This window comes from Sparus aurata, chromosome 11, assembly GCF_900880675.1.
Source record: "Sparus aurata chromosome 11, fSpaAur1.1, whole genome shotgun sequence".
In the NCBI taxonomy this organism is placed as follows: domain Eukaryota; kingdom Metazoa; phylum Chordata; class Actinopteri; order Spariformes; family Sparidae; genus Sparus; species Sparus aurata.
This window is the reverse complement of record NC_044197.1, coordinates 31,248,358-31,273,232: the sequence shown is the minus strand read 5'-3', so window position 1 is coordinate 31,273,232 and position 24,875 is coordinate 31,248,358. Positions and strand designations below refer to the sequence as shown.

Sequence of the window (24,875 nt, the reverse complement as noted above, 5' to 3'; positions counted from 1 at the left end):
TGTTTTACAAAAATTGCACATGTGCATTCGTGCTCATGTGCAGTTTCGTGCAATATGTCGCCTTGAAACTCAGATATCAGACCATTTCAAACAATATCCAGTCATAATAAACCTTTTAGTTCTGAACAAAGTGTCTCACGTTCACAGTTGACTCTTTCCTTCCAAACTACTAAAAAAATCTCCCAAAACCTGCTGCTTGTTTTTCTCTGCTTTCTCCCTTTATTACTTCCTGCCATTTAGTCTGAATGTTGGACCTTTGGGCAAACAGATGCACGGCTCGCTAGACACTAGACGTCACACTTCACACACACACACACACACACACACACACACAGCAGCAGCTCTCCTCTGATGTAAACTTTGATGAACGTATCAGGAGGGAGAGGGCCAGCTGGAGACATATCAGAGTATCAGATACTATCAATAGTCACCGAAAAACACACCGCAATCCATTGCCGGACGCCATAAAATCGAGTGTTTCATCACCAGAGAAGCTCACAAAATAAAACTAACCGTTTTTCTCTTAAGTCTGTTCTCAGAGCTGAATGTTCACCGTTCAGACTGACTGGTTCCTGAACGCACCACGAGCAGTTTACACTGCTAACCTGAAACCACCAGCCGTAGATAATTGCAGAGCACTTCCTGGTACAGCTGGTGACATCACTCCCTACCAGATGGCAGAAGTCTACATGGTGATTATAAATTACAGGGAAGTTAACGATGGGAGACAGGAATGAAACACAAGAGGGAAGGTTATAAAAGGGATAAACGAATGGAGAGATGGGATGTAGTGTGACAGTACAGCTGTCTTTTTTTATTCAGTAATTAAAGAATTGATAAGGTCCTTAAAGGACCATATGAAGACCATTTACAATGTAAGATATCCTTTTTATTGCCTATACTGCTTTCAAATGCATGATATTTTAATTTGCAGCCCTATAGTACACAGCTACAAAAATAACTGCCATAATTCACCAAGGATATCAACTGCTGTCGCCAATGCAGAGCCCGCTGCAGGATGATGCCAATAAAGTGTTTTACAGTGATCAGTGTTTAATGCTTCATTAATCTACTAATCAAAACTCTGGTTTAGTTGAAGTTTCTGGACAATTAGGACAGGATTCAGGACAACTGCTTGTAATTCTGGACTGTCCGAATTTTCCAGGAAGTATGGTCACCATAACCTAAATGTGCATGGAGGTGGTTTTAAGTGTTTAAAGGAATTACAAGTAGTGTCCTTGTTACTGAAAGTAAAGTCTCAGAATGTCATATTGTATGGAATGAAAATGAATGGAAACCAATGGCTGCCTAAAAAGGAAGGAAAGTACAGATTCATATTTATAATACATATTCAAGAAACAGCTACTGCAAAGGCAACGTTATGATGGTGTTGAATAAAAAAAAAAATATATGGAGTCATTGTTTACTTTTCTTACTGACAGACACCTAATTTCATGAATATAAATAATTTTAGCGTTGTGTTTTTACTCTCGTCTTTTACTGTTCATTGCAACCCCCCAACTCCCCTGTCCCGAATTTCACCCATCCTCATCTGTTCACCCGAGTTAAGATGGTCCTGACAAGTCAATTTTTTCAGTTGTGTGAATGATGGTTTTCATATATGACCTTTACCTAAGGTCCAGTGTTCACCGGAAACTAAGATTGTTGTGTTGTCGTCACCTTAGAATGAGCCTTTTAAATGTAGAGAGGGAGCAGGTCATTCATTTTTTATACAATAGCCCAGATTGGACAAACCAAACACTGGCTCTAGAGAGGGCATTTCGCATTTTAGTTTTTTCAAACAGCCACTGTTGTCTCTCCCAGTGTTTCTCCCAGTGTAATGCTGTATTCACCAGGCCTAAGCATTGGGAATTTCGGGAAGAAAACATTTATTTAATTCCTGATTAATATTGTGATGATGATGGGACAAAAAAGGCGGAACTTAAAATGGAGAGAGTGAAGCAACTAGACAATCTACTGTGGCCCCCGTGTGGTAACTTGCCACCTTAAGTCATTTCAATGAGGAAGCAGTTCCAACCACTGTAATTGCCACCCATGTAAATGCGCATAGATTTTGCTCTGCCGCTTACAGTTCCATTTCCAGTGAAGGGAGCATTTATCATGGTAATAGCTGACATCACTTGTCAGAAGCAACAACATAGAGGAGCTGAGAATGTTGGTCTGCGTACCCAGAGCTTTACAACACAGTACTACCCACGTGTAAAGACAACTTTCCCCTAACTTCATTGCACATATACATACTATACTCAGATACAGATATACTATATTCAGATACAGCAAAGAGCTACATTTAAAAACAAAACATCTGAGAGACCAACAAATTCTGCAGAACTTAAACAACTTAAACCAACCATGTGTCAGCATCTAGGACAGTGATGGCTTTCTCCGGAGCTCACAATGAAGCAGAGAGGCTGCTTGCCACTGATGGAGACATGACATTAGTATCAATATACATATATATTGAGGGGCATTCAGTTGGTTGCAGTCTGCTACATCACAGCTAGATCCCACTAAATCTTTCACGCTGGACCGCTTTTTTTTTTTTTTACAAAATAGGGTTTTTTTCCAAGTTTTTTAAATCTAGTTATGTTTTTCAACATTTTCAGTCGAGTTAAACCAATCTTTGGTTAATCCTTATCATGCATTAAATGACTCCTCATTTGTGTAAACCACCTCGAGTATCTCAGGCATCCAGCACCTCATTTGTGGTCCATGTCTGTACTTCCTGCAGAAGATGCTGGATCTTTTGTTTTCCTGCAGCCAACAAGTCCTTCAATCTGAGAAGGGAAGCGGGACACTCCCTGATAACCCCACACTTCCTGCGCCTCAGGATTTAATACCGCCACTGTTTGCCAAGACGCTCATCTCAAAGAATAACACTGATTTCAAGAGTGTGTGTGTGTAGCAAAGCTCAGGGAGAAACTTTATTTTAAAGCAAACGGTAGGAAAAAAAATTAGGCAAAAGAAACAAAGGAAGGACAAACTGGGGAGAAGGGGGGGGGGGAGAGGGAAGACAGAGTGGAGGGGTCACTCAGATTAATGTGAGTGAGTTTACTGAGAACAAAAGAGCCAACCATCAGATCAATGACCTTGAAGTTCAAAAAGAAAGTGAAAGAAAATGGAGTGAGAAAGTGAAATGGGAGGTCAAAGAAAATGAGAAGGGTGTCGAGGTTGATGTGTGTGTGGGGGAGAACTGGGAGAGGACAGCTGGAAGAGGAAAATGGAGAGGCGAAGGAGGAGAGATAGAGTTGTGGGAGATAAAGTGGAGGAGAGAGCCGCTGAGTTCCTGGAATGTACTGGTGGGTTTGTCTGGAGGGAGGTTGTTTGTAAAGGGGCATTTATGGGTTATGAAAACTTGTGTGTTTGTGTGCGTGTGTGTGTGTGTGTGTGTGCGTGTGTGTGTGTGTGTGTGTGTGCGTGTGTGTGTGGGCAGTGTTTCCACCGGTGTGTACATTTGGTCTGAACGAGCAGTGTAGGTGTTCGCTCTGGTTAATGAGCGCTCAGACTCGTAGCCGCCGTCCATTGAATTAGCAAAGGCATTGCTCATGTGGCTTATGATTATGGATAAATAATTGAGAAGGCATCCTGAGCACAAACAGCACCTGCATGTGTGCAGTGGCCACAGAGCTAAGAGCACTGTGACTACATCAGAACACAGGCAAAAAGTACTGCAACAAACTGTTTTCACTGTCGATTAATCTGTTGATTACTTTCTATACTAATTAATGCGTTGTTTGGTTTTTAAAAAGTCAGAATGGATAGAAAATGTGGATCTATGTTTCCTGAAGCATACAATGAACCCCTCAAATGTCGACAAACCAAAGATAGTCAGTCATAGTGATTGTATCTGGGTTCACCACTTTGTCACACATGAGTGTATAAAGGATGCTACTTCAGGAGCCCAGGAACACTTAGTAAAAACTGCTATCTTTAAATACAGTTGGGTTTAACACAGCATCCTGACTTTTTGGGATCTGTGTAAAACATGATTCCTGGAAGTTATGGCACAAAGAATCACCTTCAGCGAGGTGATGGAAACAAATCTGACGGACTCAAACCATTTCTAACTCATATGGGAGGAGCTTTTTTTTTTTTTTTTTTTTTTTTTTGAGCGTGCTACCATGAAGTCTGAGAGTTAGAATAACACATGGCAGACAGAAGGAAACTCTATCATGCCAGTTGTGAATACCATAACTTTTCTCTGTAACAAATCCTCCCCCAGGCCACAAAATCCAGGACGTGCCATGATGCGTCTGTCCACTGAGGAGGCCGGGACAGCACTTCAGCTGCAAACTCAGTCATGATGGTAGGAGGGAGGGAAGCGGCCCCTCCTACCTCTGCAACACGTCTCAAGCTCAGGCGTGCAGAGAGGCTAAGATCGAAACAAACCTGCAAAGCTTTCTGTCTACAGGCTCAGTTCACCCAGACTACAGAAACATACAATTTAAGAGGTGCACAGTCATAGAGAGGTTCAGTTTGAGGTGCGGAGGAGCTAAGGAACACTTATCTTTGACATGATATCTGAATTTCAGTACCAATATCAAGTGTTCAGACTAATCGCTGGAATTGGCAGCAAAAAAAAAAAAAACAGAAGCTGCTGAAAAGACATTGGAACATCTCCTGCCCTGTTTGTGTTAACCAAAGAAGGTATTTTAAGCCAAAATATGATATTTTCCTAACCTTAACCCTGTACTTTATGTACCCTAAACTAGGGGTGTTTCAACAAGAGTACCTCGCGATTAGATTTCGATTATGGGAGCTTCAATTCTTCGATTCTTCGATTATAATGATTGTCGATTCAATTCGATTATTGGTGCCCAGATTCTTTGATTATTGTGATTTTTTATGCTTTTTTTCCATACAAGATTGCTCTCTCATAAACTCCAAAGTGCTTTCACACGGTTGCAGTGAACCCCGGTGGCGAGAGAATCGGCCACTCTTTGGGGGCTGCTAAAGCTGTTGCCATTTTGCAAAGAAACTACTGCTACTGCTCCGTTTGTTGTGGTCCCACTCACTAAAGCAGGGGTCGGGAACCTATGGCTCACGAGCCAGATGTGGCTCTTTTGATGGCTGCATCTGGCTCGCAGACAAATCTTTAATAAAAAAAACAATAACGTTAAAAATATAAAACATTCTCATGTATTTTAATCCATTCATTTCCTACCGCTCATGTTCATGGTTGCGGGTGGCTGGAGCCAATCACAGCTGTCCTCCGGGACAACACCAAATTTTTATTGGATAATGCGTAACGTACACGGGTCGTTGTGAGGTCAGGAAGTAAACTTCCCTCCTTTTAATCAAGTAGTCAGCTAGCTAATTGCAGAAACCCTTTTATCGAAGAAGATGGCTAAAAGAAAAAAAGATGAGGAGTATCGTACTTTTCAGCAGGAATGGACAGAGGAATTCGCCTTTGTGGAGAGAGCAGGTTCTGCGGTGTGTCTAATATGCAGTGATAAAATTGCATCGATGAAACGGTCAAATATAAAGCGGCACTTTGACACACCCCATACTACATTTGCATCGAAATATCCTGCGGGGGACAGCAGGAAGAAAGCATGTCAAGAGCTACTGTGCAGAGTGCAAGCTAGTCAGCAGCAACTCCGTGTTTGGACCCAACAAGGTGACTGGAATTCGGCTAGCTTTGCTGGTGCTTTAGCAATTGTTAGAAACGGAAAGCCATTCACAGATGGGGAGAATGCCAAAACATTCATGCTTGATGTTGCCAATGAACTTTTTGACGACTTTTCGGATAAAGACAAGATAATCAAACGAATAAAAGACCTGCCTCTGTCGGCAAGAACTGTTCACGATCGTACCATCATGATGGCAAATCAAATTGAGGCAACACAAGTGAAGGACATAAATGCAGCACCATTCTTTTCTCTCGCTTTGGGTGAGTCAACAGACGTAAGCCATTTCCACACTTTGAAAAACTGGGAGAGTTTAAAGATGCATGCACAGCAAGTGACCCTGCTCAACATCTTGATCTTCAGCAGCTAGCGGGCTTCACATCTAATCTCCTGCAGTCATTCAAAGGGCGCTTTGGAGAATTTCGTGAGCGCACTCGTCTTTTTAAGTTCATCACCCATCCACACGAGTGTGCAGTGGACAGCGCCGACCTGAGTTACATCCCCGGTGTCTCCGTCAGAGATTTTGAGCTACAAGCTGCTGACCTGAAGGCCTCAGACATGTGGGTGAATAAGTTCAAGTCACTGAATGAAGATTTGGAAAGACTTGCACGACAGCAAGCAGAGTTGGCGAGAAATGTGGGGAGAAATGAAAAAAGGGGAAATGAAAAAACCCACGGACCAGCTGATTGTCAAAACTTGGAACGCGCTTCCCGTCACATACCACACACTGCAGCGTTTGAGTGTTGCTGTACTGACAATGTTTGGCTCTACATATGACATTAAGACCAACCTACGATTACGTTTAACGGATGGAAGTCTCAATGCCTGCATGAAGCTTAACCTCACCACGTATCAACCAGACTACAAAGCCATCAGCAAAACCATGCAGCACCAGAAGTCGCATTAATGGTAAGAAGTACTTTATTCATCATTGGTTAGCAACAGCAAAACAGCGTTATTAAAAAGAATTCAGAGACTTATTGTACTTTAAAAGTGTAATAAAAAATGCATAAAATGCACACATTTACTTGTATTTAGTTTTAAACATATTGTATGGCTCTCACGGAATTACATTTTAAAATATGTGGCGTTCATGGCTCTCTCAGCCAAAAAGGTTCCCGACCCCTGCACTAAACAGTCCTGGCGGCGTGCACGCTAAGTTTCCGGTTACGTGTTTTTTGTTCCGGTCTTGCGGCAAAGCATCAACGTTAATTAATCGATGCCAGATCGTCACGTGACGCATCACGATGCATCGCCACATCGATGAATTGCACCCACCTCTACCCTAAACCTAAGCAGAACAAACATAATTCCTGTCAAAATCTAAATCCATTGCAAAATGTAGATAAATATATAGCCAGCTGTTCGTACAAAACCATTTTTACTCCCAATAACACAAGTATTAAAATGTAGAAATATAATCCAGCTATACAAAACCCAGATTCAAGTCGGAAAATTCTAGATCAAACACAAACTTCCAGGTTCTGGTACTTTTTGTGCAATAGAATCATTGTGGTCAACACAATAGAGTGCTGAGGGTCGAAACAGCCCCAGCTCCCAACGTGTGTTCATGTTTTTGTGAGGGTGGGTTCACACGAATGACAAAAAGACGCATTTTTTCACTAACCATATTGAAAAATGACGTTAGAAAAATCAGTGGTGTGTTTCTCAAAACAATGTCTCTTACTCTGACGTCTGTAGATCATTTTATGACACCAAATGACTGTTTGCACAAACAGATGCCATTTAGCTTGTCAAATGTCTTTCCTCAAATCTCTGAGCTCCACAGCCAAAATTCCATTTATCACCATGATTCTGGGGAGACGGCTGAAGTTTAAGCGACCAACCTGTCTTTACTACACCAACCTGCTTTGATGCAGGGATGACCAGGGGGCAGTTGTTTTAATGGTCAGAGGTCAAAAGGTTGAAAACTTTAGAACATGCACACACAGCAGAAAAAAAACTCTCTGGTGTTTCACTTCAGTATCCGTCAGCATGTTTATCATTCTTGAAGCTGACACTTCACCGTCCTCTGACACAAGCTCTGTGACCGCTGCACAATGTAAATGAATCCAATAGGAAACAAAGTGTATAAAATGCACGTGACCGAGGCACTGTCTGATCATGTACTGTAGAGGATATCCCGTCTTTAATGCATGAAAGGATTATGACCTCATGGCCCCTGAGGGCAAAAATGTAAAAGCTGCTGACCCCCTACGACACAGGAGCATGACTCCCACACTCTTTGTTGTCATCTTAAATCTCTTTGTGGTTGTTTTGTACTGTTGTAGTAATTCTGTCTGTATGTAGTTCTTCTGCATCTTTTTGCAGTTGTGTTGTGTCAGATATTGTGTCTGTCTTTATCGTTGTCTCTTTGTGGCCAATATGGTGTCTTTTTTTTTTGTTATTTGTATGTTTTTATGAGGCCCTGTTGTGTAACATCTAATTGTTTTATGTCTTTTAGTAGTTAGTTTGTGTCTCTTTAGAGCCATTCTTTAATCTTTTTATAGTTGTTTTGTTTTTTTGTGTAATTTTGAGGCCCTGTTGTGTCTTTATATTTCAAGCAGGACTCTCAGGTGCCTCTGTTGGTTCAGAAACTGCAGCTGAACTTCAGTATTTAGTTCAAGCTGCAGATGAAGAGAGACTGTGTGACTCCTGTCTAAAGCCTCCTGCCACATCAGATGCACTCTTTCTGCAATAGAAAGGGTAAGAATGGATTTGATTAACAGATATTCAATAAAAGATCAGGACACCCAAACTTTTAACTGCGCTCTGTAAAAACAGCGCTCACTTCATACAGAGGTGCTCTTTGAGGATCTGAGGGCACAATCCAAAGGGACCAATAGGACAGGGGGCCCCTGGGTATACACCCAGTAGGCTCATTCAGTAATCATTTCACGATTTAATGGCAATACTCACGCTCTCCTTCCATCTTGTCGGGGTTTCGGCTCCACACTATCTGCCGCATGTCCTGCTTTATCTGGAATGTTCTCCTCTCAGGCCGCTGGGATTTCTTTTGGTAGAAGACTGTCATCACCGTCCCCATCTCCAGGCTGTGGAGGATGCGGGGACCGGCCTCTGTCCAGTCCAGCATCCTGGAGGCTGTGATCGGACCAGCAGCCCCTGCAGCTCCAGCAGCGGCCTCCTCTGCCCAGCCATTGAGGCAGCCGCTGAACCTGGCTGCACACATCTTCACTGCATAGCTATGAGGAAAACCTGCAGAAATCTGTTCTGGTTTCTGGGCGAGGATGCTCGTCCTTCAATCGCTCACCGAACGCGCCGGTTATCCAACATGTCCAAACCACTGGTGCAAAGAAGAAATCTTGTGCCACTCACAGCAGGAAGAGGGTTTAAGTGCCAGTTTCACATGAAAACACAAGCTGAGAGACTTGAGAGCTGAAACTCTGACACGTCTGAGATGTGAATTATCCTCTGCTCCTCTGGAGGGGGAGTGTATCCCTCCGTTATCCTTTCCAGATGCTTCTGGCAGCACATCAGCGAAATCCACTTGGACTGAGCTCTCATCACCGCTGGACTCAGGTTTCCACCCTTTATGTGTCCTCCTGCCAGTCCTCCGATCCAGGACAGCAGAGGCAGCTCAGTCCTGCGTCGTTACCTTCTGTCGCCGCTCTCTGCTCCTGCTGCCGGGGCAGTGAAAGAGATGTGTCTGCCCCACTCCTGCCTTTAAAATGAAGTCAGTGCGAGCGACAATGACGCCGAGTTATGTAACGCAGAGTCGGACAAATACTCGGAGGTGGGTGCAGCAGGGCGGCGGAGAGGAGGACGGGCACCGGCGGGCGAGACGGAGAGACGCGCGGACGGGAGAGCACGGAGCGGCCGCGGCGAGAACCATGTGCGCTCCCATCCGCCAAACCATTCTGCTCTCCCCTCACACACGGCTCGTCTCCGGGCACATCACACCGCCGACAGGATTCATTCTCCTCCGCAGTCAGCCGAGTGTAGTCACCGTCCAGAGGCGTGCGGGGCGGCGGTGAGAGGCGGTGAACGGCTCCAGTTTCTCCTCGCTGCTCCTCGGCCAGGATCTGCCTGCGCGTCCCCTCAGCTCCAACGCCAGAGGTCTTGAGAGGAAATTAGGGCTAGCAGACCGGAAAAGCTTGATCAGTTTTTTTTTCCCCCTGTTCTGTGCTGTAGTATATCTGAGGGAGGATGAGGGGAGTGAAGGGTTGGAGCGAAGAGGAGGAGGAGGAGGAGGAGGAGGAGAGGAGACCGAGGGCAGAGCGACCTCCGCGGGTCTCCAGGAGCTTTGCAGCCACACAGGAAGCTTTATTCCTCTGAACACGTGTTAAACGTGTTGAGTCCAGTCAAAGAGGCCAAGTGTGGTTCAAGATGTGTGGCTCAAGTGTACAAGGTCATCACATGTCACAAAGTTATTAGCTGCAGCAAAACATTATCAGACTACAGAGATTAGGTCTGGGAAGCAAAGATGGTTCCTTGCTTAGTGCTAGGCTACAACAAATTATAGTATATCAACAATGGTTATTATTATTATTATTATTATTATTATTATTATTATTGTCATTGCTGTTGTTATTGTTATTATTATTACTATTAAGAAAAAGGATAAAGGTATATTAAAACAATGTAAAAAAAATCTAAACTCTGTTTTTAAAAATGAAGAATTAAGTTTTACACTAATACATTAATAAATGATAATGATGATATATAAGATAAAATAAACAAATTCATAATAATAATTATCATTTTTATTCGAACTATAGTTACAGGAAAGCTTGATGACGATAGAAAAACACTTAAAAAGTGAGTGCTCAATTATATTTTTCAAATGTATCAATATTACATAGTTCCATAAACAGTGTTGGGCGCGTTACTTTAAAAAAGATATTAGTTATAGTTACTAGTTACTTATTCCAAAAAGTAACTGAGTTAGTAACAGAATTACTCCACTATAAAAGTAACCTGTTACCAGGAAAAGTAATAACATAACATTTAGTTTAGTAAAGAAAGGTGTGTAAAATTAAAACTAAAATGTTTTTATATATTCAATGAACATAGACAGATGATATTTCTTTTCAATACAGAAGCATTGGCAATGAGATTGGTCTTGAATAGAGGTAATGATACATTAGGAAGTCTAACTGAAGAGTAAAACCATGATTAGAAAAAAAAGGAGAGAGGCTAAAAAAAAATCTAGTTTATTCAACAACAAATATAAAAAAAAAAAAAACAGTGTAGTGTGTATGTGTGCTATGTAATGATGATGGTCTTCTACTCCCTGTGTCCTCCCTGTTCCAACGGCCCTTTGGAAAGAAAAAAAAAAAGATGAAGATCATTTAAAGTGAAACTCTCGCCAAAAAGCAACCGAGGCTTTATTTGGGATTGAATATGAGTCAAACCTTCGTGTGAAAGCATAATTACGACGAAAGAAGCACTTCTAAGATTTACCGTAGTTTCGGTTTTGGGCACGTTAATTTTGAACGGGAGTGCATGGGGCAAGACATGCTAGCATCAAAATCGCTACGTGAGTAGTTCAAAAACATTCTTTTTCATAAACTCTGTGTACACAAACAATGTTCTCAATGCTCGTGTTCATGAGTAGAGACCCTAGTGATGCTACGAGCAAAGTTTCATGTTGTGTCGAGCCTTCTTAGTGTTCTAAAAATAGCGATTTTGATCAAAGGGAGTATACAGAGTTCCTCAGTGATCACAAGGGCTACGCTGAAATGGTTCCCCCTACACAACTGAATGGAATGATGGGAAAGCTTGGTATATTCCTTCATGGGGTATACCACCTAAAAAAGAAGACCATTAGAGTAGTGTTTGATTGTGGTGCAAAATTTCAGGGGACATACGTTAACTCTGAACTACTTCAAGGCCCAAATTTGAAGAAACACACTGATAGGAGTGCTGACACATTTCTGAGAGGAGCCGGTAGCTCTGATGGCTGACATACAGGCCATGTTCCACCAAATCAAGGTGACAGAAAGAGACACAGACTTCCTGCGCTTCTTATGGTGGCCACAAGGAAATATGGATGATGCTCCTTTGGAATTCTGCATGACTGTTCATTTGTTTGGAGCAGTCTCTTCACCAAGCATAGCCAACTTTGGACTCAGAAAGACTGCACAGGACAATGCAAACAACTTCCCTCCTGAGGTAACACACACAATCATGGAGAAATTTTATGTAGATGATTGTTTGAAATCAATGCCCACAGAACTAGACACAATGGAACCAATCTCAAACCTCACTGAAGTCCGTCATAGAGGAGGCTTCCATTTGTCAAAATGGATAAGCAACAATAGAGCTGTCCTTGGTGCTGTTCCACAAGAGGACTGAGCTAAAGAGATAAAGAAATTGGACTTGAGCAAAGATCAAGTGCCCATGGAACGAGCGGTAGGACTTCAAGGGGTGTCCAAAGTGACTCCTTCAAGTTCAACATCACCATCAGCGAGTGTGCACTTACCAGAAGGTGCATCCTATCCATGGTGAGCATTATATATGATATATCATTAGGCTTTCTGTTTCCACTTACCTTTCCAGCAAACTGTTGTTGCAGGGACTGTGCCAGCACGCCCTTGGATGTGACATGACCATTCCCAACACACTCTCTGAGCAGTGGACAAAGTGGACCAACAGTCCCTCTCAGCTTGCAGATTTTGAAGTTCCACGCTGCCTCAAGCCAAAGGATTTGGTGAGTCAGTGCATGATCACATTCACAACTTCTTTGATGCCAGCGAGCTAGGCTATGGTATAACCAGCTTTCTCAGAATGACAAATGCAGCAGGAAAAGTCTAGGTAACATTCTTGATGGGCAAGGCAAGAGTAGCTCCATTAATGGCAAACCATCCCAAGGCTAGAGTTAGTTCCTGCTGCTTTGGCAGTCAAAATGGATGAAAAAAAATGATCAAACTCATTTTCACACCTATGTGGCGAATAGGACATCTAGAAATAGGGAGTTCTAAATGAATGCCGAATGAGTGCGTGGACAGGGTGAAACTTTGTGAAGATGATCTAGAGTTGAGGAAATCTGCAACAGTGAATGTAATCATGCAGACATGTGAGGAAAGGCCAACAGACAAGTTGCCCAATCACTTTTCAGACTGGACGAAGTTGGAAGTAGATGTCGCATGGATACTGAAAGTTAAAGGTACATTAAACTCCTTGTGCAGAAAAGAAAGGACTATAAGCAGACTCGAAGGGCAACCAAAGTGACCAAAGGGTATGTCAAAGACAACATAAAAGAATCAATAACAGTTGATTATCTTAAAATGGCAGAAAAGGCTATTCTCTCCTATGTACAGAAACGTTTCCCAGAGGAAATTAACATGCTGCAAGAGGGAGCTTCTAATGTGAAAAAAGGGCAGCAGTATATACGGACTGGATCCAGTGCTGGACGATGGAATCCTCAGAGTGGGTGGTCACCTCAGAAGAACATCAGTGCTTGAGGAAAGAAAACACGGAGGAAGGAACCATATGTTATCCCAGTAAAAAACATGCTAACTCTGCAGCAAGAAAGATTATCTCTCACTGTGTAAGAATAGAAGCAAACCTGGTGAGCAAAAGATGGCTGACCTGCCGAGGGAAAGGCTTTTCATGGACTTACCACCGTGATATTGAAGGCTTTTCTCAGTTTATTTTATTTCTATTTACAACAAGTTTTCTGTAAAACAAACTGGTTACAATAAATGGTCATAAGGACCAACCTGAGCCACTCCTCTCCTCATCTTTAACTTGCATGCGTCAGAAACCAACACAGCCACAAAGTGGTAGCTTTCAGGGAACAAAAAGGGAGCAGAAAACGCTACTACACATATTAATGCATACTTTTACTAGTAACTATTGTATAACAGCTACTTTTACTCAAGTAAAAGTTCTTATTACTTCCAAAATGAATGACTGTAGAATGCAAAAAGTTACATCTGGCTGTAACGTCTCTGTGAGTGTAAGATTCAGTGTTCACCACCGCACTGAGAGGAGACAGTCATGATGACATCACAGCCTCTCCGTATCTAATCAGATCCATATGGCTGCTGAGTGTACTACCAGCAGCCATTCAGAATCTGAGGAAATACTTCTCACATGTCCTGCAACATAGAGGCAGGAGGGTGGAGCGAGTTGTAGAAAAGAGAAAACAATCTGTGACTGGGTCTCTTCATGTGATCCCTGAAAACTCCTGAGCTGAATTTCAAAATAAGTTGAACGCAAACATGACAAGAGAAGAAGAAAAATATCAAACACATGATAACTGTGCACCATTAGGATGTTTTTTTTTTTTTCTGCAGTCCCAGGAAGTCTAAAATTACAAAAAATACAGCTGGGACAGAATAACTGACATGTGAGTGGTAGGATGATCAACTTCTCAGAGCTCAACTTCATGTAAATTCATTCAAAGCCTCTATCTGAGGAAATTACACAAGGCAGTGTCAACTGATTCTGATTGTTTGAAGAAAAATATGATGATCATGAACAAATTTTCACCTTCTCTGAAATATAATGGAAATAGATGGCACAGAAATCATGATCCTGTTACTCAAGATAATCCACATCTCTTGTTGTGGGCAGTTTCATATAGGAACTTTTTTATTTTCCGTCCAACTATATAACTGCACAGAAGGAACACATCTTTATGGCTGACTAGATGGATATATAGCACTACAGTTGAGAGGAAAAATATGTGTTTTTGATTATGGGGTGAACTATCCCTGTAATTGATCTTTGACTTACTTTAACAGAGCTATTATCACTCCACAGGGGGTCATATATTTACTGAAAAGGACACCGAGATGTGGTCAAAACTTCCTGAAAAGGTAAATAAATGAGGCCTAACCACTCACCTCTCTTAACTGATGTAAACAAACCTTTTACCGCAATCTGAAAACATTATCAATTGTCGTTTGTGTATTAAGATGGATCAAAACAAATTGTTCCATTTTAAAGAACTGACAAGTTTACATTTGTTTAGATTTTTAGCAGTGAGCAGTCTTTTTATTTTAAATTTTGATCACACAAAAAAAAGAAAGTGAACAGCAGTCAGGAGCATATAATAGCGTACATCAACATCCACATTGATCTGTCCTTCACAACAGTGCGACTGATTTTGTTCCAAAGTTATTAGTCAACATTTTGAATTTGTTTGCTAGGTTCTTGTTCAATTCCTCAAAATGAACAGAAAAAAGACATCATATTGGACGGATACTCAGGTTTCATTTGTTTTCATCTGTCCTCACCGGGCCTTTAAACTTACAAAATCCTTGTAAAGTTACTGCGCTACTGACATTAGCTTTGGAAGACGCCGGACAAAACAGTGTGTATTCCTGTGTGTGGACAGTATGGTGTTAACACTGTTAGGGTTCATTAGGAAGAGGCTCTGCAAACTGTGAGGCACTTTTGAAAAGAGTTTCAATAAAAAGACAAAAAGAAGAAGGGGTTATCTTTAGTTGGCTAACAGAAAGTTGCTGTTGTTGGAGCTTCCTTTACGAATCTCTGTCACCAGGTTGTGGAGTTTCTCTGACAGCGCCACCTAGTGGGAGAAAACACCAAAGATAAGTAAAGAAATCAGTACACAGAGTAGTAGTAGTTCTTCTGTCCATGAGGAGGTCTGAAATGTTCTGACATTATGTATCCAGTCCAGATTTGGATGCTGATTTTGTGCTTTTTGTGTGTGTGAAACTCACTATGTAAGGGTCTGGCTCCTGCAGCCTCTTGTGTCGAGGGTGCAGAGTCTGGAGGGAGCTCTGGACCTTTGCTCTAGTTTCTGCAGCACTGCACAGAGGGTGTGTGACCTATAAAGAGTGGGAGACATTCAGAAACTCCTACACAGTCCTGCAGTGTTGTCTCTTTTGTTAAATGCCTTTCGGAACACACTTAATGATAAACCCCAGTAATCTGTCTTTTAATTAAGATTCTCTAAGGATTTTAAGGCAGTATAATAGATGCCATCACTGTTATTGTATTACCTGTGGTTTACTGTCATTTTCTTTGGACTCGTGTTTTTAAAACTTTAGCTTTTAACTTCGATACAGATCATCTCTGATCCCCTCTTGTACTTTAAGGACCACGCAAAGGAAATTATTCTTTTTGTGCTTCTTTTGAAAGGAACAGTTCACCAAAAACGGAAATTTAGTCATAATCTCCTCATCTGCATGCTGATGGAAACCGGGGCGAAGATTCCTAGTCCACGAAACATTTCTGGAGCTCCACAACGAAACAAATTAATTTGAAAAGACATTATTTACACCCTTTTTAACCCAAAATCGTACAGCTAAGCTAAAAGGGTTAGCTGTCTCAAGTGGGTGCAGGAGCTCCACCGTGCAACGAGGATGTAAATAACTTCTCTTTAAAAAATTGAGGGCTTCTGGAGACTTGGCTCACGCCTTATGATCTGAACGGAGCCATTTTATGTTTCTTTGGTTGTTATTTTACATTTTAAAACAGGTCCCCAGCTACTTCAGTTGTTTAAGCTCCAGAAAGGTTTTTCTTGAATACAAAACATCACGTTACATTCCATCAGCTTGACATTCCAACTGTTCCTTTAACCAGGCACATCACTGTATATGTGCATTAAATACTTTACTAGCAACTCAAAAAAGCAACCTTGAACTTGCTGCTTTCAGATGTGCTTTATGGTATTAGTGTAGAGAGAGAAAAGGGCTGAATCCAAAGTGCAGACTTTATGTTCCCCCCCTAAAGTCAACAAGGGTGCTGATGCACCCACCTTACAGTTACCATACACCAGACCCTTCTTAGATGATAACCCAGAAATATGGATGTGATGATAGAAAGGAAATATGCTGCAAATGTAGTTTATGTTGTGAGTCGGTCTCTCCTCACCTGTCCTTTGGTGAACACATCCTGACGCAGGCAGGTGGCCTGAGCTGGTGTGACTGAGACAGGCGAGTCATCGCAGCCCAGAGGGAAACATCTTAGAGAGACTCCTGCCTCTGGAGGAGACTCCACAGCGAGACACGCCAGATCCAGAAAAGGATGGCCTGCAAGAAAAAGAGAGAAAAACCTTCATAGGCACAGAAGCAACCTGGTGAGGCTAACAATACATCCATTTGTAAAGCCACTTCTTACAGGCCTTTACACATCAGGGACATGATGCTATACACGTCTGTGAATATGTTGCTTCGATTTATTCACACATGGTGATGACTTAATACGTTTAAACACCAGTTACAAACAATGTTACTGATAGAAGCTTGATCAGCTCCTGAGTTCTGCAAAGTTAAAGTGACTGTAGTCTGGTGTATTTTTCTTCATAATTTTGTGTCCTTTGTCATATAATACAAGGTGACAGCAAACATAAACAGATCCACCATTATCATGAGTTGTGACGTCTATTTGGCACAACATGAGTGGTTGATGCCTCATTCACGATGCGAAAGCTCAGAAAAATCAACCTGATGGTGCTTGTGCAGTGAGTAACGCTCACTTACTGTGTGCAAGTAAACATCTGTTATTTGACAAAAAACAATGGAACAGTGTGTAAAGGCTTTAGCACTTGCGAAAACAATCTTTTAGTGACGATGAATTCTCACCGTCAGCGTCTAACAACCTGTAGACAGACTTCCTCCCGGGGACAGTGCTCTTCTGCGGGTCCTCACTGATCTTCATCCTGGGCCTCCCCCTCACCTCCACCAGCTATCACACAGCCAAACATCACACCATATACATGTTAACATGACAGGAGATGTAAATTAAAACCTTTGGAGAGAAAATTAAGTGTGTTTATTGTTACCTTATACACACAGCCCAGCGAAGGCTGTTTGGTGCATGTGACCAGATGTGTTCCAACACCGACCACATCGATCTGATTCTCCTGAAACAATCACACACAGAACGTTAGGGGAGACGGCTGCACAGTGAACTTCATCATAAACAATCCGCACGTTCATCAGTCAGTTTACCTTCTTGTTCAGCTCTGCCATGCTCTGCTCTGAGATGTTATTGGTCCCGACGATGATCAGAGAATCAAAGGCAGAGATGGAGAAACTGTAGAGAGGAAGAGAAACAAAGGAGAACATTACAAAGGAAAAACAGACAATTAGACGCCTGGAGGCGTCAGGTATATTCTCATTGCGTAGACAGACTGATGCACACACACACAGCATGGCACCTCACTCACTGCTCACTGCAGAGTCTGAAGACACGACGTACATCAACCGACTGCCTGCAGAGGTCTCCGCTGTCAAGACGAACTCCTACAGGTCTGTAGCCCAGCTCACACAGAGCCAAGGCCACCGCACAGAAGTTCAACAGACCACTGCTGCAATCACACACACATCATCACATTTCATCATACAATACATACTATAAGTAAGAATAACATATTGATCAATATTGATGTTTGTTGTTAGTTGTGGCTGATGTTTCATCCCGGACTGTGTGAAAAGCTTCGGTGCAGTTATCTGTAGTGATGGTCACGTGAGGATCTCTGAAGAACTGAAGGTTTCCACCAAATTGTTTCACTACAAGATTCATTCATTCATAAACCTGATTTAAATATAATTTTGTGCAACAACAGTGCAACGACCAGTCAATTTATAATCAGTCATCCAAAAGAAAGATTAATGACGAACTATGTTGGTAATCATTTTTCAAGCAACAATATAAATTTGTTGGTTCCAGCTGCTAATTCTTTGTCATTTATAACAGGAGATGAAGAGTGGGTTTTAGACTATTGGTTGGACAAAAGAAGCAATTTCAAGACGTGACTTTGATTTCCTTGGTGGCTGAACGTTTTTCAAAGTTTTTTTTAGACATTTTCAAAGTTTTTTTTAGACATTTTACAGACTAAACGATTAATCATGAAAATAATCAGATTAATCGATAGAGAAATAATAGTTAGTGGAGAGCTCACTATTAAAAGTAAAGGTCTTGCATGTGAAATTCTACCGAAGAATGATCAGTTAATTTTGCCTCAAGTAGTAAAAGTGGAGTTACTTTATTTGGAGACAAATGGGTAGTTTGGCTAGTTTACTCCTGAGGTTACCAACCCTCGGGGTCAGGCAGTTTTTGTCATCATCATATCTTAACATCAAGAGACAGCCATTAATATCACTTGTTACCAGCCAACACTATAGCTGTCAATCACAGGCAGGAAGTTCTGAGGGTAGGAAATGGCGTAGGACAAGAAGGCAGCCAGCTCGCCCTCACGGATCTTCCCCGGCTCCGCCCCCAGCAGCTCGCACACGCGACTCAACCAGCCCTTCGTTAATGAAATGATGTCGACTGGATCAGGGTCCCCGCTCACCGCCACGAGAGTCTGAAACATAAACAGGGACCAATTATTCAAAATGCGTGTTACGTATGAAAGCTGAGTGGTTACGTCTCAGATGTCAGAGCGTCTTTGAAAGCAATAGTGATGTCGCTTCTCTCACACATTTTTTCCTCTAAATCTGAAACTTTTGCCTTTCCCCCCATGATCACTGAGAGAAGCTCGAGCTTCTCTTTTCCTAAGGAGTCAGATGACACATTCCTGAAAATTAGGTTCTAAACTAACAAAGTGAATTACTAACTTCTGTCCACAACTTACATGTTCAGCCACTGAAGAGCTTTCAGAGATATAGAATTAGTGTAATATTGTGTTGGTATTTAGCATGAAATTTGAGGTCTAGTTAAAAAATATTGTAGATTCTCCAAATTACATGTTTATGTTACACCACTACATGTACACAGAATGGAGACAGCAGGTTAATCCCACAACCCTCTGTGCAGGTGCCCCAACCAGCCATAGTAGTGACATGAACACAATACCTCACTGGCCTCTCACCAATGTTTATTTGACTGTACAGCTGCACATAAATAAGACCAAGCCCCCGTAATGGTTTGTCCCATATCCAACTAGTTTATCCAACAATAACATGACAACCTAACTGATAAACATATAGGTGTGGTGTTCTCCTCTTTGAAGGACTGGAGGAGAGAACACGGATTCCTCACCTGTGGCCAGACCTCCTCCAGGGAGGTAAAGGAAGTGACATATGAGTGTGCCATGGTCCCTGCAACGGGGATCCCAAACAGGAAACCAGCCTGAACGTTACTGGTGAGATCAAACCCTGGAAGGCAGAATCTGTGGTCAGTCTGTGAGGAAAACTCAGGACACACTCACAATTATTAATAAACCTCAAGTCATCTCTGATGCCTCTTGTTCACAACCACAAAAATCGAGGATTTTGACATGGTGAGCACCAGAACATGAGTGTCTGACAGCCCACACAACATTCACCTCCGATGTGTGTGTATCGTGAGGCGGTGAGTCCTCCATCTGGTCCCTGAGCCCTTCTGAGGCCCATCTCCAGCAGCTTCCTCCTGGGGCCGGCCGCCAGGCGAAAACGTGCAGCATTACTGCACACCAGACTGATGACAAGAGAGGCGGCGGAAACAGGTTGGAGACAAACTTTTAGACAGGGTTGAAAAACACACACTTTGGGCTGAAAGGGGAGGCATGATTAAAGCCAACAGCTTAGACGTCCATTAAAAGCAGCATTATGCAACTTTTAAAGCAATTCTGGTGAAAAAAAAGTTGTTCAGGTTCATCTTCAAGTTGTCAAATACTGATGCTTTGGGTTGACATCAACCCTTCCCTACTACAAGCAAACCCGAAGTTAACATTTGACAACCTGGAGATGACGGTGAACAATCAACTATTTTTCTCCAGAAAGTGACATAGTGTTGCTTTAATTTCATTATTCAATTTTCTAAAAACAACTAAAAAAACATTTATTTCCCTCCCTGTAGATTAGTTTCTGAGTTTCTTATAATATTTAGTATCTTTGTTTGCAAATGGCTCCTGGGTGAACCAGGCAGTTATAAAGTTAAGAATACTAATATAGTATATGTACTATAGAATACACACACACACATATATATACATATATATAAATATAAATATATGTATATATATATATATATATATATATATATATATATATATATATACATACATACATACATACATACATATATATATATATATATATATATATATATATATATATATATATAACACACACACACACACACACACACACACATATATACATATATATATACCTTTATATGGGTGTTGGGTACTTTCTTGATCCTCTATATGTGTGTAACAGTGCTGTGTGTGACATGGAGCTTCAATTTCCTTGAGGGAACCTCCCAAAAGGATGAATAAAGTTGTCGAAGTCGAAGTCTACTCCATTACAAAGGAAGGACATGACCTTGGTGACCTTAGCTGTAGCTGCTGACATTTAAGCGCCAAATATAGAGCACTGAATCGCTCTATGATTCACTGATTGATTCATTGGCAAACTGGTTTCAGCTTCTTAACTGGGAGGGACACGGTGCAGTTTTACATGATTCCAGACATACTGAGAATGACAGTTAATAACCTGAAGAAACCGCTGAAGGTTCCACACTGCTGTCATTGTCTTAGTCTGTCCGTTAACTAAACATAAATATTTGGATTGTTACTGAGCAGTCAGCTGCGTCAGCTAATGGCAAATTTGCTTGTAAATCAAGTCGACTCAGTTGACGTTTCCTCCTGTGTAAAAAGTCTTCAGTTCTTTGGTAACAAAATAGTGAATGAAGGTGCCAGACTTCAGACTAACCCTGGCTGAGTTAATGTATTAGCTCACATCAGTCTGGTGGATTCAAAGCTTCTGAGTGAAATGTAACTTATCTTTTTTTTTTTGGCCTTTTACACCTTTATTGATAGAACAGCTGAAGATGTGACAGGAAACAGTGAGAGAGAGATGGGGAGTGACATGCAGCAAAGGGACCCAGGCTGGGAGTTGAACCTGGGTCTGCTGCAGAGCCCCAGCACATGGAACGCACGCTCTACCCACTGAGCTAAATGGTGCCTGAATGTAAGATTTTTTTCTGGCATAGACACCTTTATTAAGCAGTAGACAGATAGGAAATATGGGAGAGAGAGAGGGGGATGTGACATGCAGCAAAAGACCTCTGGCCGGAATCAAACCGGGGTCGGCTGCGTATATGGCATGCGCTCTAACCGCTCAACCACCTGCGCGCATGTAACTTATCTTTTAACTTGTCCGGGACAACTAAACATTTGATCGGACGAATGAGTTGCTGTATCCAATACTATCCTGCTGTTTGAGCTCAAATTTGTGGGAAAATGTGTCTAAATGCAGATCAAGTGTTGTTCCTGTAACTGTTAATAGCCCCATCCTTATTCATTTATATATTTGGACAAGCAGCTTGTGATTATGCACAATCCACTTTCATTTACTTGTTTTTATCAAAAAATTAAATGGCAGCTCTTAAAAACGGCATTGTAGTTACTGTCTAGTCTCAGTGTTGTTTCTAAGATGACACAGCCTGTGTTGTGTAGGATTTCTTACACAAAAATAAGCATTTTCATCTAAACACTAAGACTAAACCTACCTGGCGTAGTTGACCAGACAAAGCAAACTGGTCTCCAGCAGTTGAACCACAGCCAGCGGACCTGCCACCTCCATCAGAGGGACCTGCAGATGTTTCAGATAGAAGTTACTCCCTCTGATCCCCCCGATGACCCTGTATGTGAACTCTGACGTTTGACCTTCAGCTCACCCTGGCAAACACCACCGTGCCCTCTGGGACGGAGCGGAGCGTGACGCCGGAGCAGTCCAGGCCTCGCAGGAACTGGAAGAAGGCGGGGTCTGTGGCAGGGGGCAGGACGGAGCGCAGGAACTCCACATCTGGATCCACAAAAACACAACAGTAACAGCTGGAGCTCAATCAGTCAGACTGACAGCAGAGGACATTCTACATGTGTGTGTACATGTGTGCTCTTACACGAGTATGTATCCTACATGTGTCCCCTCTTCCTCACACCCACACACACACACAGACACACACAGACACACACACACACACATTTGTAGTTCTATTATTGTCAGGACTCTCGCTGATATAATGCAGTCCTGAGCCCCTACTCCTACCTTCAGCCTATGACCCTAAACTAAACCTTAACATTAAAACCAAATCTTAAAGTAAGAGTTCACCCAAAAATAAAAACAAATCCCCCCCCCCACGCTGATGGAAAGACAGGGGAAGTGTTGTGATCCATGAAACATTTCTGGAGCTTCACAGCCACAGTGTTGCAGTATTCTCCTAAACAACACAACCAGCTGGAGACTTGTTTAGAAATGTAAAAAACAACCAATAAGTCAATCAATCAATAACATCACTCCATGCAGCACATCCGGTGTAATCCAAGTCTCCTGGAGCCCTGAGATCCAAAACAATCATTTAAACTGACATCTTCACTGTAGCTGCTGAGATAAAACATTAGTGCACATCCTGTCTGAAGTGGGCGCACAAGCTCGACCGTGCATCAAAGATGGAAATAACATCTTTTAAAGGCAGTGTGGCACCTCAAGGGTTCCAGAGACTTGGATTACACCGGAAGAACTGTATAGAGCCATTTTATGTTTTGCAGTGAAACTTCACCTGACTTTCCATCAGCTTGGGAGTGAAGAGATGACGACTTAATCTTCATTCAAAATGTCCTCATTTTCCTAAAACATCCTCACACCCAAGTTAATCTAATCCAGCAGCTATCAACAGACTTCTCTGGTGTGACTGTGATGAGAACTGTTTCTTACAACTGTAGAAAATAACTAAGCACTTAGTTGTACTTAATTTAAGTAATATACAATCCCTTTACTAAGACCCCTTACTTATGGAAAGATACCATAAGTAGGCTTGAATAAAAATACTCCCTTAGAAGTACTTTAAAATCCTTCCTAAATATGCTAGTGATTATAGCTACAGTTGTACTTTTACTTAAGTACACCTACCAATACAGGACTTGGTATTAACTTGCTATTAACAACTTTAAAATAAGTGAGAATGGTGAAACACTTTATAATAACCACTGTTAATAAATGGTACCTTTAGAGTTCATTCAACTTTAGTTAATAGTTATTTCACTGTTAACAAACAAGGACACACTTTATATATCCATCCTTAAAGATATTGTCAGGATGCATGATACATTTCAGACTGATATTGGGAAAATAAAGCCAATAATTGCTTTTATTTACTTGAGAAGTGCAGCACCTACAAACTCCAACTGATGGCTGTTTGCACCTTGGAAACGTGTTTGTGCTCCACCAATAAACACAGAGAAGAAGAAGGATATACAATAATTAATCTTGTTCACTTCTGCCCTCAGCTGTGCATAAACCACAGCTTAGAAACTTATTTCTAAAATACAAAAAATGTGAAATAATAATGTTCCAGTGTAATTGTCACAGTGACCTTGACGGCACTACATTGTTTATGATTGGTATCTGCTTAAAAAAACCATATAATGCATCTTTAACAAATGTTTCATATGGCTTATAAAGCGCTGTACTGCCCGTCAACAGTGAACAGAGGTTAAGTAAAGTTTAATAAACTATACAATCACTATTTATTCGTTATAACAAATTGTTGCCACCAACCTCTGAGACTGTTTGATTGTTCTATATGTTTTGCATCTATATGGATTTGAAGTTGTCATCAAACCTTCTCGGTGCGCACTGTGTGCCGTGTTGCTTCACGTCCTGATCCTTAAGAGATTAGGAATTATTCTTGTGTGCTTAAGTTCAGAGATAAATGTCAAAGTTCAGGGAAATACTCCAGTGACATTCACGTTTTCTCTTGAAAGCCTCACGGGGCTCGCACGGCGAACTATTGCGCAACACAACGGAATGCGTAAAGAGATTGGGAGAGACCAAAGTCACAGCGATCTGGTGAAAAATAGCATGGCGCTGAATTGATTTGGTAAAGTTTGGTGTCTGAATAGTAACGCTGGAGGTAACGAAGTCCAGGTCGACTCTCTCACCTTCGTCTGTGAAGCGAAAGCTGCGCAGGAACAGCAGACAGTCATGCAGTCCAGCGAACAGCGAGAAGCCGCCGCCGAACGGGTTGTCCCTGAAGAAGAGCTCGAACACGGCGGGCTCCTGGTGCCGGCCGGCCCGCCAGTACGCGTAGGCCATGGTGAACTGGTACAGGTCGGTGAGCAGCGGGGGGGCCCGCTCCCGGATAGACCGCTCCATAACCCCGCGTGTGCTGCTTGACGGCGCTGCCATGTTATCCAAGTCCTGGTTCCAGGTTCACTGATGCCGAGATCTCTGGGACTTGCAGTTCTCCAAAGAACCGCTGAGTTCTGCCGCTACTGACGCGACAACAGAGCAGAGACACACAGGCTGAGACAGGCCGCCGTGTGTGCGCGCAACTATGCTGCAGTTCCAG

At 42.1% G+C, this 24,875-nt stretch overlaps 2 protein-coding genes across 3 annotated transcripts in view; both read right to left on the bottom strand.

The window, feature by feature from the left end:
- Nucleotides 1-9,888, bottom strand: part of LOC115591465 (1-phosphatidylinositol 4,5-bisphosphate phosphodiesterase gamma-1-like) — a 37,743-nt gene extending 27,855 nt beyond the window's left edge. Inside the window, exon 1 of one of the 2 annotated variants that reach the window (XM_030433515.1) lies at nt 8,571-9,888. In XM_030433515.1, coding sequence (XP_030289375.1) covers nt 8,571-8,841 — 271 coding nt within the window. In that variant the 5' untranslated portion in view covers nt 8,842-9,888. The remainder of the gene's footprint in view (nt 1-8,570) is intronic. The other variant, XM_030433514.1, reaches the window with a different exon arrangement.
- Nucleotides 9,889-14,586: 4,698 nt separating this feature from the next.
- Nucleotides 14,587-24,832, bottom strand: naprt (nicotinate phosphoribosyltransferase). The gene is made up of 13 exons (XM_030433527.1): nt 24,466-24,832; nt 22,203-22,330; nt 22,035-22,117; nt 19,864-19,994; nt 19,578-19,693; nt 18,704-18,900; nt 17,761-17,901; nt 17,543-17,627; nt 17,374-17,454; nt 17,174-17,276; nt 16,464-16,621; nt 15,308-15,415; nt 14,587-15,153 (listed from the first exon to the last, which is right to left on the bottom strand). The coding sequence occupies exons 1-13, from the start codon at nt 24,710-24,712 to the stop codon at nt 15,067-15,069; spliced, it is 1,665 nt and encodes a 554-aa protein (XP_030289387.1). The 5' UTR covers nt 24,713-24,832; the 3' UTR covers nt 14,587-15,066.
- Between the last annotated feature and the right edge of the window lie 43 nt (nt 24,833-24,875).

Coding starts and splice junctions, on each gene's coding strand:
- naprt (XM_030433527.1), bottom strand. CDS start 24,712: ATGGCAGCGCCGTCAAGCAGCACACGCGGGGTTATGGAGCGGTCTATC. Junction 22,118..22,202: donor GCACGGTGGTGTTTGCCAGG/GTGAGCTGAAGG, acceptor AAACATCTGCAG/GTCCCTCTGATGGAGGTGGC. Junction 17,455..17,542: donor TGGCAGAGCTGAACAAGAAG/GTAAACTGACTG, acceptor TGATTGTTTCAG/GAGAATCAGATCGATGTGGT.